This window comes from Mustelus asterias, chromosome 18, assembly GCF_964213995.1.
Source record: "Mustelus asterias chromosome 18, sMusAst1.hap1.1, whole genome shotgun sequence".
Taxonomy (NCBI): domain Eukaryota; kingdom Metazoa; phylum Chordata; class Chondrichthyes; order Carcharhiniformes; family Triakidae; genus Mustelus; species Mustelus asterias.
Window position 1 is genome coordinate 3,775,753 of NC_135818.1, and position 20,000 is coordinate 3,795,752.

Here is a 20,000-nt window from a genome sequence, read left to right on the forward strand (position 1 = left end):
CTGTTGCGGGCATCAAATGTTGCAACAGCAGCGCTTCTCGATGTTACACTAGAAAGGAGGGATGGTTTCACTCACATCTAAGGTCTCTTGTGCATTGCTGCAGTCAGCAAATGAACAATTGCCTTTCAGTTACTATGAGACTTTAATGGTCTATGAACAGCCTGGAAACCCTGACAATTCAGCTAATGTGCAAAAGGGAGTTTACCTCAGACTGGCAAATGATGCAGAGTTTAGAAAAACAAAATGAAGCCAAGCGGGATTTTAATTTTTTTCCCATTATTTCAGGGGAAAATATGAGATACTGAATAGAAAACATTTAGCCTCTAGATTGCTACTTCTAAGCCATTTGATTGTCATTTTTATATGCTACTTATCATTTAAATAAGGTACTTGCATGTCACTTGACAGTTAATTGATATAGTGGAGCCCTTTTTATGAGTCAGTATTGTTTCAGTTACTAAAAACCATGAAATTTGATGAGAAACCTCAACAGTTTCTTTATATGTTATTTTGCTCTTTCATTAAATGCCATCAATGCTGAAAGGACAAATGGGAACTAAAAGTTTTTGCTTAATTTTAATGAACACTTGGCACGGAGATTAAGAACACATTTTGTTAGGTGTATGTATAAAAAAATGCAAAAACTGAAGATTTTATTTGGTTACTTTTAGCTGGGGGGTGATAAGATTACACATCCAGTTCATTTTACCCGATTATTTTTAGCAAGGTTTTTTAAAATATCAATATTTCTGTTCTGACTATCTTATCTGGTGTCAGAGTTTGCTTCTAAGGAAGATGGACACATAATTAATCTGAAAATTAAGGAGATGCAAGTACCTGAACTAATAAGGTAGTCCTTATTCAGTCTGGGCTACCTTTGGTAATTTCACCATTTTTCATGTGTCAACTCTGATGCGGGTTACTGAAATAAGCAGCTCTGTGCAACACATTTCCTCAGTACTTGGGGAATTCAAGAGTACCCAAGGATAAAGCTCAAAATGCAGAGCACTGTATAGGTTAATAAGATCTGTTAATTAATATATTCTAATAGGTTACAGTATGTGCTTAAAACCTGTTTGCAAATTCTGCATTTTTAAGTTCATTTAACACATCTTTTTTGTCCTTTTTTTGCATAAAGATGGACCTAGCTCCTTCACTGATGGCTAGAATTGTGCTTGAAAAATTCCTGCAGCACCGTGACCAGGTCACACGTAAGTAACTCTTATCACTCTCGTGTCAAGGTTGAATTATATTTTAACTACTTGAACAACTTACAGATTTCCAATACAGAGTTATCTGCTATAGTTGCAAAAATAACTTCTATTTCATTTATTAGAAAATAGAAATAATCGGATGCTCAAATTTCATAATACGTTTTGCATATCTTGATCATGTTATTTTGGTAGTGGTGCAGAATACAGTTTCCAAAGGGTCAATAAGGATCAAATGTACAGCATGTCCTAATGGAGTAGGAGGTAGCAGATAGTTAGTGACCATTAAGATGACCAGCCACTAATACATTTACATCATTTTATCTGAAAAAATCCATTTTAAATTGTAGTTTTCCCAATTTCCAGGCATTGTTTCTTTTCATAGAAACAATAGCTGCAACTTGCCCGTACGCCAAAGGTGATCAAATAGCTCAAGGGAATTGCCTTAGGTTAAAAATCAAAATGGTGCACACACTGGCATGTTCCAACCTAACTTACAGCAGGCAACATACCTGCTAAGAAAAGCCAGCAAGGACCACTACATTCTAATGCAAGCAAAGCATTGTGTAGTCCTTGGTGTCCGAGAAGAGGAGGGGGGAAGAAAAACGTGAGGGCTAGGCGTACAAGAGATGCAAGCTTAAATTAATTTGCTGCTGAAAAAATACATTTTGTTATTTTCCCTGTGTCAACTGCATGATTAAAACTGGCTGTTAAGTGAGCTCTGGGGACGTGCTCGTAAAAGATTTATGAGTAATATTCAATGTGATATTCAAAGTGAGTCATGAATATCAGGGTAATTGCTCTCAGTGCTGGCTCTTTTACTGGGCAGGAGTTTGTCAACTGCCCCATAAATATTTGCCTAGTCTCGTGTAAAAAGAGAATTTCATATTCTGCCTTTTTTATCACTGTGTAATGTTTACCTTTCCTGCTTGACAATGGTAGTATGAATATGAAGCACTGGACTGCATTCCCTGCATAAACTCTGTTCATCATTTTAATAGTAGAGGACAGGATATGCTTAGATATTGTTCAATAGTGCAAAACAGTTTGCGTGGTGGTCGTAGATTTTTATCTAAAATTGCCTTGGTAAATTTAAGATTAGTGGTGTGGTAATGGTGTGAAAGGTTCATCTGAATGAATTAAACACCCCATCTCCACCACCCTCCCTTGCCCTCCCCATCCAAATTTAATATAATTTCAATGGGCATATCTTCTGAGGTAACCTGCAGTGATGCTTTTTGAGCAAATCACATGATGTCAGAATCGTATGGTTTCGATTTAATCAAGAGAGAGATTAAAGTGGATGTGTGTTATTTTCAACTTCGCCGCAGCTCCGCCATTTGTCAAAGTCAACCTTCTGATTGCTTTGGACCTACTGCTATCCCATACTTGTCAAAATAGTAGTCAGCACGGACGGAGGCAGGTAACCTTACAGCTGATGCTGAGCAGAATCTACCCTGGCACTTGAAGTGTTTAAAAAAAATATTGTTATTAAAACACAAGTTTAAATGAAGCATCAGTTACTTAATTGATAAACAAGGTTTTTGAAAATATTTTTGATGCATTAGCAAGGCAACATGTAATTCGATACATATTAAAGCTGTTTCTTAAAATTAACCATTGTAAAATATACATTTTGTCAGAGGTAAGATATTACCTACATTTATTGCTTTGCCTTTTAAACTAAATTCTCTCCATTATGATAATGGTCCAAGTTTAAGTTTTGATCTGCTTAGAATTAATTTCCAAAAATACTACGGTGGGATGATAGGCAATGAAATTGCCATATCACATTAAACTATTTGCTGTTTGCTAAAAGAATTAAGCTCCTTTTAATATCTCTTTGGAAATGCTAGAAAAGGCTGCAGGCTAGAGTGACTTGTATTCTGACACACTCTTCCCCTTCACAGCAGCGACCTGGCTGGCCTTTGGCAATGAAATTCAATGCACATGGCTCCGCAGTCAAATCATCAAATTTCCCTGTGTGTATATTAGAGTTTTGTAATGTGTTTCCATTATGAAACAATGCTGGGATAATTGTCTTTGGTGGCAATTAGCTAACAGGTTTGTTCAGTGCTATTGGCAGGAGCATCCATCATCCCTTCCCTGACCACACTTATTTCATCTGCTGCAGACTGCAGAGATCAATAGAATTCTATGTAGGGGAAATCGTCCCCACTTTAATGGGCTGCAACACTGTCCTTTCCATGTATTATTATTTTTCTCTTTGTTTTGTCAAGTAATTGTCACCTTAGCGATAGCACGACGTGTGTGTTGTTACAGAGAACCCCATATAAAACCTGGTGCCTCTAAGAAATGTTGCTGTGGATACAGTGCACAGCCTTTAGTTTAGAAAATTATATTTTGTTTTCTTAATGTGAGAATGAATCAATACATTATAAGTGACTTAGAGTATTGATATTTTGCATAGTGATGTGAATATGACATGAGCTGGCTTTATGTTGACAGTCTCAGTGGTTTTGAAGGATGGAATTGGGTGAGGTGCAAATTAATGCATGTATGATATAATGGTGCAGTTCCAACTGCGTATGGTGCTTCTTCCTGTCAGTCATGAAGTTTGAGATCTGGAGTAAATACATGCATTGGATTTTTGATTCATATATCCATTTTTTTTTAAAGTCTGATACAAAATGAAGCTGGTCACTAAAAAAAGCAGAAAGAAAACAGATGATATCACATTTAAAAGCTCTTTAAAATTAGTCACTATAATGAAATGAATGTCAACATCAAGTAAATATTGAGTGAGTTGGTGCTGATAATGCAGAACAGATACTTCATGCGTGACATATATGAAGCAATGTGAAGGTCATGTTATCTGGAACAGAGAAGAGGGATGATATTTCAATATGGAATGGATGGAATATTTTAACTTGAATCCCTCTAAGGATGTTTGCTAGTTTATGATAAAATTCTTGGTGGCCTATTCATGTATTTTAACATGCAGCAAATCATTCAAGCTAATATTACAATTTCCAGTCTTGGGAGGAGAATGAAGACCTCCTGCTTTTCCCTTAACTGTTCCCTATATTTGGCAGATATCCAAAAAAAAAGGAATTGTCAGAGAACTGGAAAGTGTGCATTCTATTTGGAGAACACATTCTCATTGGTTCTTTTTGCAGAATTGATATTTGCAACTCTAGCACAAATATGCTGATTATAAAACTCCACGCCAGTCATTTCAGAATGGATTCTATTATATGTGGAAGATAAAATCAACAATTGGATTTCAAATATCACTGACCTGTTCCAAAGGAAGAGGTTCTTAACTTGGATTACATTGCAGTAGTAAATTAAAATATTTCCTTTGTGCAAATGGGTATTTAATCAAATGGATAGGGCAACTCACTCAGTTAGAATATAATCTTTTTACATCTGGGACCTGGCTCGAATCCATCCACAAAGGATCTGATAAAGTGTCTGCTATTAGACAACTGTTAAGCCAAATGAGTTTGGCAGACTCAACCAGTTCGCAGTAAACATGATCCACATGCTACAGTCCAGTAGCAATTGAGCAGTCTTGCTGAGGGAGGCCAGATGGATGGATGGTATATGAAACAAAAATTTCATTTGGGCTGACTCATGTCTTGTTAAAAGGAAACTACAGATGTCATAAATGATTATACTATTGCACTTTATAGTGCCATTCTGTCATTCCGTACTCTCGTGTTTTATGCTTTAACGCAGCTGGTAAGAAGCAACCTGGGAATAGACATTTTACCTAGAAATTTCCTTTGCAGTGACATCATGAGGTTCTGCTCCAATGACATAATGAATGGACAGCTGAATTCACTAAGGAAAATGTAGGCTGTAAACAGAACCATTTCAATGCAGATGCATACTATTTTTGTGTCAATGTATTCTGGAACAATATGTGCGCTAACCAAATAGTTGTATTGTATAAGTGAAGATTTGGTATATGTGAAGATTTGGTATTTTAAGTTGTTGCACAGTTAAATTACCAGTTGCATCCATGGTTTATAAAGGTATTTTTGCAAACCTTCAGAATGACTTTTTTCCAGTACATTATTAAATATCTTGAGTTTTAGGTACCTTTGGTCGGACAGGGTCCACAGATGACACTTTTTTCTTAAATAAAAGGATTACTGCTTAGATAAGCTGATGGGAACATAATTAAATTGTCATTTAAGTGTATCCTGCTGTAATGAAGAGCTTTTAAGTACAATCTATATCTATTATTTTGACTTTGCTTAGCATCCTGCTGTGTATTAAAATGAGTTTTCTAACAAATATCAAATTTGAAATTTCACTGCTTGCTGTATGTATGTCTTTAGTTCCAACCCTTTACGGCTTCTCCAGATAGCTGTGTTTCCAATTCCAGCGACATGCCAACCAAATGCCATATTTTGAACTTGTCGATTTTCTGCTCTGCATTTAGGTAAACAACTGTTCCTACTATTTTAAACTAGGCACAAGTGTCTTTAAGTTGAACTAAGTTTTATAATCCACACCAACCTAAATTTGATACTGCTGTAACCCTAAAGAAGCTGAAAACAAATGAAATAATTCATGTTCAACCTACAGGTCAACATGGATATTTATGCCAGAATAATGTTGTTTTAATACAATTTTAATGAGATAAATGGTTTATGAAGATTGTTTTCCTTTTTTCGGCTTCCTACAAATGCATGGGGTTTTCTTAAATGACACATTGCAGAGATATGAAGGTGTCTGTCCATTGGTATGCTGCACTGTAATTTATGTTTCCCTTTATGTTATGTGTGACATCGAACAAGCATACCAAGTATCAGAATTCCATCAAAACCAAGGATCGGAAAGTAAGAATAAAATGAAGTTATGGCTTGAGCAGAGTTGGGATGGAGAGGGGGCGGGATCCACAATGTATTTCCGTAATGTTTGCATTTATATGATAAAACTCAGAACAAACCGACTCAAATCTCCATGCTGACATCAGATTCCTTGACTGGGTGTCATCAACTCTCAATGTCCCTGCGTATCAGAGAATTGTAAGAAGTTTAAAGCACAGAAGGAGGCCACTTGGTCCATCATGTTTGTGCCAGTTAAACAAGCAAGCCACCCAGCCTAATCCCACTTTCCAGCATTTGGTCACACCACTTCAGGTGGATATCCAGACACCTTTTAAATGAGAGATGTGTTTTTAATCAGTGTGGGAATTAAGGGTTATGGGAATACGGTGAGAAAGTGGAGTTGAGGATTATCATATCCGATCAGTTATGATCTCAGTGAATGGCGGGGCAGACTCGATGGGCTGAATGGCCACTTTTGGTTCTGCCTCTACCACTCTGTTCAGGCAGTGAGCTCCAGACCCCTGCAACCCTCTGGGTGAAACAATGTTTTCTCTATTCCTTCTATCAATTATTTTAAATCAATGCTCCCTCGTCACTGACTTTTGTGCTAAGGAAAATAGGGCCTTTTTATCCACTCTGTCCAGGTCCCTCACAATTTTGTACACCTCAATCAAATCTCCTCTAAGCCTTCTCTGTTCCAAGGGGACAAGCCCAGCCTGTCCAATCTTTCCTCATAGCTGCAATTTTCCAGTCCTGGGAACATTCTCATAAATCTCCACTACCCTCTGTAATGCAAATACATCCTTTCTGTCATAAAGTAATCGGAATTGCACATGGTACTCAAGTTGTGGCCTAACTAATGTTTTATATAGTTCCAGAATAACCTCGCTGCTTTTATATTCTATGGAAGTTCAGTCCAAGGTCCCACACCACCTCTACACCTCTCCAATTCCTCCCATTTATTGTCATTCCTTTGCCTTGCTAACCTCCCAAATGCATCACCTCACACATCTCCGGGTTGAATTCCATTTGCCACTTTTCTGCCTATCTGCCCAGCCCATTGATATCTTCCTGCAGTATACAGCTGTCCTCCTCACCAGTAACCACATGGTCAATTTTTGTGTTGTCTGCAAACTTCTTGATTATTCCCCCTATATTTATGTACAAATCATTAACATATACCATTAAAAGTGGGAGACCTAGTACTGAGCTCTGTGTAACCTGACTGGAATCAGCTTCCAGTTGCAAAACATCTGTCAACAATTGCACTTTGGTTCCTGTGACTGAGCCAATCTTATATCCAGCTTGCTACACTCCCCTGGATCCCATGGGCTTTTACATTTTTAACGGGTCTGCCATGTGGGATCTTATCAAAAACCTAAAAGTTTTATCATCATCGTCAAATTCCTTTATGGTCTGATGGCTCGCCTACCCCCACTCTTAACCTCCTTCAGTCTTACCTTCTTTCATACAACCTCGCTAGCATTGATCTGTTCATTCTTTCTCATTCTCTTTGCTCCACCTTTGGCGGCTGCTCCTTATCTCTCTTGACCCTGCCTCTGGAACTCCATCCCAGAGTCCTGCTGCTTTACAGAGTCAACTAATTCCTATGCTTCCCACATTTATATTTTCATTTATCTTGTGTAATGCCTTTAATGTATAAAGAAAATGCCAAGCACTTTACAAACTCACAACTGAGAGTGAAAGTCAGGAAGGGTAGAGGTTAGGAAATAGCATGGACAGCTTGGCTGAAAAAATTAATTTTGGGAAAAGTTCTAAAGATGGGAAACAAGGTAGCGATTTGCAGAGAGAAAGACTTGAAAGCTCTGCCATCAGTGGTGAGGCAAATAGTGCTTTTCATGACCACTGGATTCTCAAACACTTTACAACTAATGAAGTACTTTTGTGAAATATGGCTACCATTATAAAATAGGAAACATGGCAGCCAATTTTGTACAGCAACGTCCGATGGGCAGCAGTTGTGATGATGACCAGATAACCTATTTGTGTGATCCTGATTGAGGGATAAATATTGGCCTTGACAATGGGGATAACTTCACTGCTCCTCTTCAGAATAGTGCCATGGGATCTTTTATATCCACCTGATAGGGGAGATGAGGCCTTTGTTTAATTCCTAATTGTAAGAAGGCCGCCGGAATTCTCCCCCAAAAAATTCTAAGTCCCCAATTCATGTGAAAACGGGTGTAGTTCACGCTGATTTTTTAGCGTGATTTTCAGAATGAACCTCCAACACTCTGTGCATCACAGAGTGCACCACCGCTCATTTAAGACACAGATGAGGAGAATTTTTTTTCTCGTTGAGGGTTGAGTGGAAGCATAAAAAAACGGTGCAGGAGCATGCCATTCAGCCCTTCGAACCTGCACCACCATTCAATATGATCAAGGCTGATCATGCACTCTCAGTATCCCACTCCCGCTTTCTCTCTATGTCCCTTGATCCCTTTAGCCGCAAGAGTTATGCCCAGCTCCCTCATGAACATATCTAACAAACTGGCCCCAATAGCTTTCTATGGCAGAGAATTCCACAGGTTCACAACTCTGAGTGAAGAAGTTCTTCCTCATCTCAGTCCTGAATGGCTTACCCCTTATTTTTAGAATGTGACCCCTAGTTCTGGACTTCGCCAACATCGGGAGCATTCTTCCCGCATCTAGCCTGTCCAGTCCCACCTGGATTTTATATGTTTCTATGAGATCCCCTCTCATTCTTCTAAATTCCAATGAGTACAAGCCCAGTCGATCCAGTCTCTCTTCATATATCACTCCTGCCATTCTGGGAATCAGTCTGGTGAACCTTCGCTGGACTCCCTCAATAGCAAGAATGTCCTTCTTCAGACTAGGAGACCAAAACTGCACACAATACTCAAGGTGTGGCCTCACGAAGGCCCTGGATAATTGCAACAAGACATCCTTACTCCTATACTCAAATCCTCTTGCTTTGAAGGCCAGCATGGCATTAGCTTTCCTCATCACCTACTGTACCTTTATGCCAACCTTCAGCGACTGTTCCAACATGACACCCAGGTCAGGTTGCACTTCCCTTTTCCTAAACTGCCATCATTCAAATAATAATGGAATTCTCTTCCTCCAAAGGTGGTGGAAGCAGAGTCGTTTAAGGTAGAACTAGATAGATTCCTGTTTAACAAGGGGGTGAAAGGTTATTAGTAGTAGGCTTGAATGTGAGTTGAGGTTACAATCAGATCAGCCATGATCCAACTGAATGGCGGAACAGCTCAAAGGGCTTAGTGGTCCACTGCTGCTCCTAGTTTGCATGTACGTTGAGGGGTGGGGACCCAGTGGAGATGAGCAAGAATGATGGTGAGGGTGTGTTGTACTTGGGGGAACAGGGCCATAAGCAGCAGAAATTTGAGCAAATATTGGTCTGATGATCTCATCTTCTCTGGAGATCTCCCCACTATACTATCCATTTCTAGATAATCCCTTTCCTACTTGGACTTCTGTATCCCTGGGATATACCATCCATTGATGTCTGGCTGGAATCCATTTCTTCCCACCCTGCTTCCTGTACGGCAGACTATCTATTTTCAACTCTGTTACATTGCCTGACTCTGCTCCGCCTCAACCAATCTGCTGCTGAATTCCTTGTCCATGTCTTTTTGACCCCTAAATTTGAATGTTGTGACGAGTGGACTTTATAAGACTTGCATTTTAAACTGTCTCCTGTAATTTGGGGTAAAATTGAATAGTTTGGAGAGGGGGCATGTGATCTACTAAATCTGCTCGGAGATAAGCCCATGTGACCTCCTATTAAATTTGTCCAAAACAAGCCATGTGATCTGATTGCCATGACGACAGGGGTTCAGGTCAAAGCTTACTGAAAGTAAGATGCAACTTTTAACACATGGGCACTCAGGAGGCAGCTGTCCCTGTTACATACAGAATCAGACAGAGAGGTTTGGGGGAAGAAGATCCACAACATGTGTTGCTGTGCAAAGGGGGAGTAAAGGCCGATTTCAGTTAACCATCAAGCTGAGTGTTGGTGAGAGCAGATTCCCGCTTCAAAGAAATGAGGTTTGTAAAGAGTTAAAGACCACAGAATCACCAGAGGGTGCCTTGCTACTGGAAGTCCATTTTATTATGCTCAATTGAGCGAAGAGGACTTTGCTTAAAAAGACACTGGAAGGTTGACCCTGGTGGGACAAGGAAAAGAGATCATGTTGATGCTGTGAGGCACCATGGACTTTAAACTCTGCCGAGGCATGGGGTTTCGGTTGTGCTAAGAAATTAATAGGGAATGTCATTTCTGTAGTTTAATGTGTTCGTTGTCTACTAAGTCATGTTCAGTTTGTGTTGATTTTAGTGTGTTAATGTGAAATCTTGTCATGCGATCCTTTGAGTTGGCCATTGGGAAATTCTCTTTTTTTGAGTTATTTGTTTCTATGGGGATTATAACAAATATTTGAATGCACTCTTAGCCAGCCTCCCCCAATTCCACACCACTGTAAAGCTGAGGTCATCCAAAACTGCTGACCCCATGCTTCATCCAGTTAACCCATCACCTGTATGCTTACTGACCTAAATGGGTTACTGTTCAAACAGTACCTTCATTTCAAAATTCTTATCCTTGTTTTCAAATACCTCCATGGCATTTCCTATTTCTAATCTCCTCCACAACCCCCTTGAGATACCTGACATCTTGTGAATCCCCAATTTTAATTGCACCACCATCAGCAGCAGTGCTTTCAGCTGCCTAGACTTTAATCTTTGTAACTCCCTTCCTGCCTCTCGTTCCTCCTTTACAATGCTCTTTTAAATATATCTTGACAAAAACTTTTGACCATCTGCCCTGACGTCGTCTTTGGTGGCTTGGTGTCACATTTTGCATCATAATGCTCCTATGAAGGGCCTTGGTATGCTATATAATGTCATAGGTGCTATACAATGGCAGATAAGCTGAGCTGGGTGGAGTCAAGTGATATTACAGAGGTGGAAGTGGCAGGGGGGGGAGTGGTCATCCTTATAGGGGAAGCATTGTGGAAGAAATATATTTCTGCTAGACAATTACAGGTTTTGTTATTGACTCTATTCTAGTTCCCCAGTTTCCCTGTGTCTATCATAACTGTGCTGATGAGGATACTTTGCACATAAGAATATCCTCCTTTTTCCTCAGTCAAGAAATCCCCTCTGCAGTGGTTGACAGAAACTTGGACCAAGACTGTTTCATTTCCCGTGCTTCTGTCTTCCCTCCTTCACCCTCTCAGAATCATGATTGGCTTCACCTTCCAAATAGACTAGCTTCTGCATCTGCCAGTTCTTATTCCACCAGCTTCACCATTACAATCACACCACCAAAAACCATCCCCCCTTCCTCAGCATTCCAAAGGGACTGTTTCTCACTCTTCTCCCACTCCACCACCTTTGTGACACCTCGGTTTACTCTTCCACCATCCCTTCTCCGATCATCTTCCATGTAAGCAGAAGTGGTGAAACGCCTGCCTAGTAACTAGCTTCTGTTTAGGGTCCCAAGCATTACTTCTGTGCACTCTGTAGTCTGGAGTACCGGATTTGCAGATTCAGTGGTCACTTTGCTGAACATCTATGCTATGCCCTTTGATGAGTCCTTGAGCTCCATGTCACTTGCACTTTCAAATGTCTATTCTCTTCTTTCCCCCACACGGCCCTTCTGTCTTTGTTTCCTATGAACTTCCAATAGGTTCATATTGAAGAACAGTACCTCAACTTTCTAAGCACTTTGCAGGCTTCAGGTCTTAACATTGACTTGCAGCAGTTTTGGACCTTAAGAAGGATTCCAATGTTTGCACTGACAGTAGTCACTGGCAATGAGGGATATTTATGCCAGTGTTTTCAGGGAGGAAGAAATTGGATTGGCACTTAAAATAGGGTCGCTCCCTCTCTGCCCCCCTGCCCAATCCCTCCAATTTCTTGCCTTTTTGCAACGCAGCTAGCATAGAAATAGTAGTTGGTCACTTTGTCCCTTGAGTCCACGACTGCACAAGATTACTTGGTTAGCAGAAATCTATCAAGCTCAGATTTAAAATTAACAGTTGACCCAACAGGAGGATTGGCACCTTTGGTCTATTTTTCTGTATTTCCTGTATATCTTTTAATTTTCCCATTATGTCCCATTTTGTCATCTCCTTTTATTCTTCTGCCATTTAATTATCACAGGTCTTTCCATTGCTATTCTTTCACATCTGTTCGTCCTTTTTTCTCCCCTCTCCTCTTGTTTCTTTTTAAATGCTGTTCATCATTGAATCGTAGAGCCATTACAGCACAGGAGGAAGTCACTCAGGCCATTGATTCCTTGCCAGGTCTCTAGAGCAATCCACTCAGTCCCATTACCCAACTCTGTCTTCACGGCTCTGCAAGTTTATTTCCCTAAGTGCATATCCAATTTACTGTTGAAACCATTGGACATTTCCACTTCCACTTCCACTACCCTCGCAAGCAGTGAGTTCCAAGTTATTATCACCTGCTGCGTAAAAAAAGTTCTGCCTTGCATTCCCCCGTAGCTCTTGCTTAAAACTTTAAATTTGTGTCCCTTAGACCTTGTATCATCAGCTTATGGGAGCAGCCTTTCTTTTCCAACCTTGCGTAAACCTGTCCATAATCTTGTACACTTCTATCAAATCTCCCTTGCTTCAAGGAGAACAATCCCCAGCTTCTCCGACCGTAACCTTGAAGTTAAAATCCCTCATCGCTGGATCCATTCTGGTAAATACCTTTTGCACCCTCTCAAGGACACTCTCATCCTTACTGAAGTGAGGCGATCAGAACCGGGTGGAGTCCTCTAGTTTGACCTAACTAGAATTTTCTGAAAGCTGATCATAACTTCCCTGCTTTTGTATTCAATACCTCTGATTATGAAGTCCAAGGCCCCTTATACTTTGCTAACTAGTCTCCAAATTTCCTGCTAACTTCAAAGATCCTTGAACATGAATCATACAGAGCAAAAGAGGCCTTTCGGCCCATCAAGTCTGCACCGACACACCTGAACTCCCACCAAAACCCCATCTACCAGCACTTGGCTCATAGCGTTGAATGTTATGACATGCCAAGTACTCATCCAGGTACTTTTTAAAGGATGTGAGGCACCCCGCCTCCACCCCCCCTCCTAGGCAGCGCGGGACAAGTAGTGCCACTGAAAGGATGTGTACTAGTGAAGGTACAGCTAAGGGAGCAGTATGCGGAATTACTATTGTATGTGGTCAAGGGCGACTACCCTGCTTTGTTTGGATGCTACTGGGGCGTAGGGAATAGGCTGGTGGACTCGAGAATGAGTTTGCAGGATGTCCTAGATCAGTATAAGGATATGTTCAAGGTGAGATGAAAGGGGTTGAAATTAAAATTCGGTTTAAGCCAGAAACCTGTCAAGCAAATCTGACGGTGCGTCCAGTACTGTATGCCATCCGGCCAAAAGTGGAGGCAGAACTAGAAAGTGGGGGCATTGGAACCAGTAACCACCAGCGAATGGGCCACCCCAGTTGTTCCAGTTTTATAAACAGATGGCATGGTTAGAATCTGTGTGACTTCAAGGTCACCGTCAACCCAGCCCCGTGTGCAAATCAAATCTCCTCTCATTGAGGACCTGTTCAGTGGATTAGCAGGAAGGAAGACATTTTCACAGATGGACCTGTCACAGGCTTATCTTCAAATGGGTGTCGGAACCACCCCTGACATAGTAACTCATCAATGACTTTTCCGCTATAAGCGTCTTTCGATCAGATATTAAGTGGATTATTGGGAGTCCAATGTTATGTGCATGATATTTTGGTGACGAGCTCCACTGAAAAGGAACATTAAAAAGTTTATTTATTAGTCACAATTAAGGCTTACATTAACACTGCAATGAAGTTACAGTGAAAATCCTCTAGTCGCCACACTCTGGCGCCTGTTCAGGTACACTGAGGGAGAATTTAGCACGTCTTTCAGACTGTGGGAGGAAACCGGAGCACCCAGAGGAAACCTCGCAGACATGGGGAGATTGTGCAAACTCCACGCAGACAGTGACCCAAGCCAGGAATTGAACCCGGGTCCCTGGCGCTATGAGGCAGCAGTGCTAACCATTGTGCCACCATGCCGCCCTTGAAGAGACCCTCAGAAGGTTGCAGGAGCATGGTCTGCAAGTGAAGAAAGAAAAATATGAATTCTTTAAAGACTCGATCGAATATCTGGGCCATGCCATCGAGAGGGAAGCTCCACACAAGGCACCAAAAAAAAGGATGCCATTATGAAGGCTCCTAGACCAGAAAAGTTCTATTGTGGGGGATGAGAGTGGCCATTCCTCTTACGAGGAACAGTGCTGGAACAAGGGCACCCGGGTATGGTGTGAATGAAGATCGCCTGGAACTATTTTTGGTGGCCGAGTGTAGACTCCCAAATCGAGGAGAAGGCAAGTTCTAGTGAATCATGTGCGCTAGTGCAAAAGGCGCTGCCGTTGTCACCCCTTCACCCGCGGGAATGACCTGAAGCTCCTTGGCAAAGGATCTGTGTAGACTTCACAGTTCCAGTGGAAGGGCAAGTGCTATTTGTGGTGGTTGATGCCCACCCCAAGCGGCCCGAAGTGGGAATCATGAAGCCGGTGTCCGCAAAGGCGACAATAGAACATTACAGCGCAGAACAGGCCCTTCGGCCCACGATGTTGCACCGACCAGTTAAAAAAAAAAACTGTGACCCTCCAACCTAAACCAATTTCTTTTCGTCCATGAACCTATCTACGGATCTCTTAAACGCCCCCAAACTAGGCGCATTTACTACTGATGCTGGCAGGGCATTCCAATCCCCCACAATAGATCGACTTGGCGAACTATTTGCTAGATTTGCGAATCCTGAACAAGTGGTGAGCAACAATGGGTCCCAGTTGTGGCGAAGGAATCTGGGGAGTATTGTGACCACTAAGGAGTCCGACACGAGATCGACCACCCAGCGACAAATGGCCGGGCGGAAAAGTTTGTCCAGACTTTGAAGAAGGCACTGAAAGCTTCCCAAGGGGAGGGTTCCCTTGGTAGGTGAGTGAATCGATTCCAGAAATGTATCATAATATATGCAGTGACCCAGTGTTCACCAACGTTATTAATATTTAGTTGCAAACTGAAGACCACGTGTGACCTGCTGCAGCCAGAAGAGAAGAGGTACGTGTTAGGAGGGGACCAGAAGGACCAATGGCCGAAAGTGAGGGGAATTCCAAGTCAAGGAGTTTCCAGAAGCAAGAGGCCGTGCTGGCCAGGAACTACACACCAGGAGAGAACTGGGACCTAGCGATGGTGGTGAACCAAATGGGGCAATTGTCATATATGGTGCAGACCAAGGATGAGCTGGTCTGGAGGAGAAAAGCGGATCAGCTAGTTGCCGCACTTTATCAATAGAGGGATGTCCTCCAAGATCCTGAAGTGGGTTCGGTGGAGCTAGAGGAACCAATCAAGCAAGGTGTTCCTGAGGCAGGGGTGCTCTCACCCGAGAAGGAGACATTGGCAACGCCAATGGAAGACTGAGACCAATCTCGAGGGGAAGCTATAAATGTGTGACAAGAATTTGAGAAACGAAACCCAAGGAGCAAGGAGACGTCCATCCAGGAACCATCATCCCCCAGAAAGACTGACTATGCCAATGTAGAAATTAATTGGAATGTCGTTCATGTTTCCATGTTTCATGTTCCTTGTATATAGCTTTTGACTTATATATGTTGGGGTTAACACCCAATAATTTTGTAAATTTGTATACATGTTCTTGGGAAATGTTTGAAACAAGAGGGGAGCGATGTTATGTATGTAGCTGAACGTGTGCCCCTGTCAGAGAATTCCCACTCACCTGACGAAGAAGCAACGCTCCGAAAGCTAGTGATGTTTGCTACCAAATAAGCCTGTTGGACTTTAACCTGGTGTTGTTAGACTCCTTATTCGTGTAGCTTGTCAGTTTTGTGCCACTTGTCAGCCCAACCTCGATATTGTCCAGATCTTGTTGCATTTGAATATGGACAGCTTCAGTATCTGAGGAGTCGCGAATGGTGCTAAACATCGTGCAATCATTGGCGAACATCCCCACTTCTGACCTTATGACAAGGGAAGTTCATTGATGGAGCAGCTGAAGATTGTTGGGCCTAGGACACTACTCTGAGGGACTCCTGAGAGTGGGTCAGGTGACCCGGGGTACAAGCTCCACTCTGGGTAGAGCTTGCTAGGTCAGCCTTATGCTGACTGTGCCCCTGTTACGACGTTGAATAAACCGTTCCTGTTTGATTTACTTCTACTTACCTCATGATCTCTTTGTATTGTTTATGTTTATTTCTGTCTGGCACAAAAGTTAAGAGGGCTAATCCATGGCTTACAAAGGAAATCAGAGAGGCTATCCGATCAAAGGAAGAAGCATACAGATTGGCCAAGAAAAGTAATAAGTCTGAGGATTGAGAGCAATTTAGAATTTAGCAAAGAAGGACTAAGAGATTGATTAAGAAGGGGAAAATACATTACAAAAGTAAGCTTGCAGGGAACATAAAGACTGACACTAAGAGTTTCTATAGATATGTGAAGAGAATGAGGTTGGTGAAGACAAATGTAGGTCCCCTACAGACGGAAACGGGGGAATGTATAATATAGGACAAAGAAATGGCCGAGCAACTGAATACATACTTTGGTTCTGTCTTCACAAAAGAGGACACAAATCAAATGCCAGAAACGTTGGAGAATGCAAGATTTAGTGAGAGGGAAGAACTGAGGAAGATCAATATTAGTAGAAAATAGATGGGATTGAAGGCGGGTAAATCTCCAGGGCCTGATAATCTACATCAGGGCGGCACGGTAGCACAGTGGTTAGCATTGCTGCTTCACAGCTCCAGGGACCTGGGTTCGATTCCCAGCTTGGGTCACTGTCTGTGCAGAGTTTGCACATTCTCCTCGTGTCTGCGTGGATTTCCTCCGGGTGCTCCAGTTTCCTCCCACAGTCCAAAGATGTGCGGGTTAGGTTGATTGGCCATGCTAAAATTGCCCCTTAGTGTCCTGAGATGCGTAGGTTAGAGGGATTAGCAGGTAAATGTGTAGGGATATGGGGGTAGGGCCTGGGTGGGATTGTGGTCGGTGCAGACTCGATGAGCCAAATGGCCTCTTTCTGCACTGTAGCGTTCTACGATTCTATGATCCCAGAGTACTTAAGGAAGTGGCTCTAGAAATAGTGGATGCATTGGTGGTCATCTTCCAGGATTCTATAGACTCTGGAACAGTCCCTGCAGATTGGAGGGTAGAGAATGTCACTCCAATATTCAAAAAGGGAGGTAGAGTGAAAACAAGGAATTATAGACCAGCAAGCTTTACATCGGTAGTGGGTAAAATGATCATATCTATTATCAAGGATTTCATAGCAGAGCATTTAGAAAGCAGTGGCAGGATCAGACAGCATGGATTTATAAAGGGCAAGTCGTGCTTGACAAATCTGGGCGGCTCGGTAGCACAGTGGTTAGCACTGCTGCTTCACAGCTCCAGGGACCAGGGTTCAATTCCCGGCTTAGGTCACTGTCTGTGTGGAGTTTGCACATTCTCCTCGTGTCTACGTGGGTTTCCTCCGGGTGCTCCGGTTTCCTCCCACAGTTCAAAGATGTGCGGGTTAGGTTGATTGGCCATGCTAAAATTGCCCCTTAGTGTAGGTTAAAGGGATTAGCGGGTAAATATGTAGGGATATGGGGGTAGGGCCTGGGTGGGGTTGTGGTCGGTGCAGACTCGATGGGCCAAATGGCCTCTTTCTGCACTGTAGGGTTTCCATGATTCTATGATGTTGGAAGTAGAGTTGACAAGGGGGAACTAGTCGATGTGGTATATTTGGACTTTCAGAAAGCGCTTGATAAAGTCCCGCACAAGAGATTATCATGCAAGATTAAAGCGCAAGGGATTGGGGGAAGTGTATTGAGATGGATAGAAAACTGGTTGGCAGAGATGAAACAAAGAGTAGGAATTAATGAGTGCTTTTCGAATTGGCAGGCAGTAACTAGTGGGGTGCCACAGGGATCGGTGCTGGGACCCCAGCTATTCAAAATATATATTAATAATTTGGATGAGGAAACAAAATGTAAGATTTCAAAGTTTGCAGATGATACCAAGTTGGGTGGAAGGGTGAACTGTGACGAGGATGCAGAGATCCTTCAGAATGATCTGGACAGGTTGGTTGAGTGGGCTAATCAATGGCAGATGCAGTATAATTTGGATAAGTGTGAGGTTATTCACTTTGGAAGCAAAAACAAGAAGTCAGATTACTACCTGAATAGCTGTAAATTGGGAGAGGGGAGTGTGCAGTGGGACCTGGGTGTCCTTGTGCACCAGTAACTGAAGGTAAGCATGCAGGTGCAGCAGGCGGTAAAGAAGGCAAATGGTATGTTGGTCTTCATTGCGAGAGGTTTGAGTATAGGAGCAGGGATGTGTTGTTGTAATTATACAGGGCCTTGGTGAGGCCACACCTAGAGTATTGTGGTCTCTTTTTCTGAGGAAGGATGTTCTTGCTTTCGAGGGAATGCAGTGAAGGTTTACTCGGCTGATTCCGGGGATGGCGGGACTGATGTCTGAGGAGAGATTGACTTGGTTAGGATTGTTTTCGCTGGAGTTTAGATGAATGAGGGCGGATCTCATAGAGACTTATAAAATTCTAACAGGACTAGACAGGGTAGATGCAGGGAGGATATTCCCAATGTTGGGGGAGTCCAAAACCAGGGGTCACAGTCTGAGGATTCAGGGTAGACCATTTAGGACGGAGGTGAGAAGACATTTTTTCACCCAAAGAGTGGTGAGCCTGTGGAATTCATTATCACAGGAAGTAGTTGATGCCAAAACATTAAATTTATTCAAGAGGCGGCTGGATATAGCACTTGGGGCGAATGGGATCAAAGGTTATGGGGAAAAAACAGGATTAGGCTATTGAGTTGGATGATCAGCCATGATCGTGATGAATGGCGGAGCAGGCTCGAAGGGCCAAATGCTCCTATTTTCTAAATCTTCCATGTAGCCTATTGGTAGACCTCAAGCATAATAATTCCTTGGTAAATTTGCTACATTACCGTGATTGAAGTGTCACATGTTAATCTGTAACAGAAGAAATTCTGGGCTAGGTCTTTTGCTACTTGTGAGCAATGCCACGGGACAGCTCATAGAAGCATAGAAAATAGGTGCAGGAGTAGACCATTCGGCCCTTTGAGCCTGCACCACCACTCAATATGATCATGGCTGATCATGCACTTTCAGTATCACACTCCCGCTTTCTCTCCAAACCTCTTGATCACTCTAGCCACAAGGGCCACGTCGAGCTCCCTCTTGAACATATCTAATGAACTGGCCCAAAACAGTTTCCTGTGGTACAGAATTCCACAGCTTTACAACTCTCTGAGTGAGGAAGTTCTTCCTTATCTCAGTCCTGAATGGCTTACCCCTTATTCTTAGAATGTGACCCCTAGTTCTGGACTTCCCGAATATTCTTCCAGCATCTGGCCTGTCCAGTCCCATCAGGATTTCATATGTTTTTATGAGATCGTCTCTCACCCTTGTAAATACCAGTGAGCACAAGCCCAGTCAATCCACTCTCACTTCATATGTCAGTCCCACCATTCCGGGAATCAGTCCGGTGAACCTTCACTGGACTCCCTCAATAGCAAGAATGTCCTTCCTCAGACTAGGAGACCAAAACTGCACACAATACTCAAGGTGTGGCCTCACCAAGGCCCAGAATAGCTGCAGCAAGACATCCCTACTCCTATATAAAAGCAAATTACTGCAGATGCTGGAATCCGAAACCAAAAGAAAACGCTGGAAAATCTCAGCAGGTCTGGCAGCATCTGTAAGGAGAGAAAAGAGCTGACGTTTCGAGTCCAGATGACCCCTTTGCTTTGACAAAGGGTCATCTGGATTCGAAACGTCAGCTCTTTTCTCTCCTTACAGATGCTGCCAGACCTGCTGAGATTTTTCAGCATTTTCTCTTTTGGTTCCCTACTCCTATACTCCAATCTCTTGCTATG

At 42.4% G+C, this 20,000-nt stretch overlaps 1 protein-coding gene across 7 annotated transcripts in view; it reads left to right on the forward strand.

Annotated features, from left to right (window-relative positions):
- cdin1 (CDAN1 interacting nuclease 1) overlaps nt 1–20,000 on the forward strand; it is a 135,663-nt gene that overhangs the window by 37,227 nt on the left and 78,436 nt on the right. For all 7 annotated transcript variants that reach the window (XM_078233278.1, XM_078233280.1, XM_078233277.1 and 4 more), the window contains one exon: nt 1,139–1,211. In XM_078233278.1, coding sequence (XP_078089404.1) covers nt 1,139–1,211 — 73 coding nt within the window. The remainder of the gene's footprint in view (nt 1–1,138; nt 1,212–20,000) is intronic.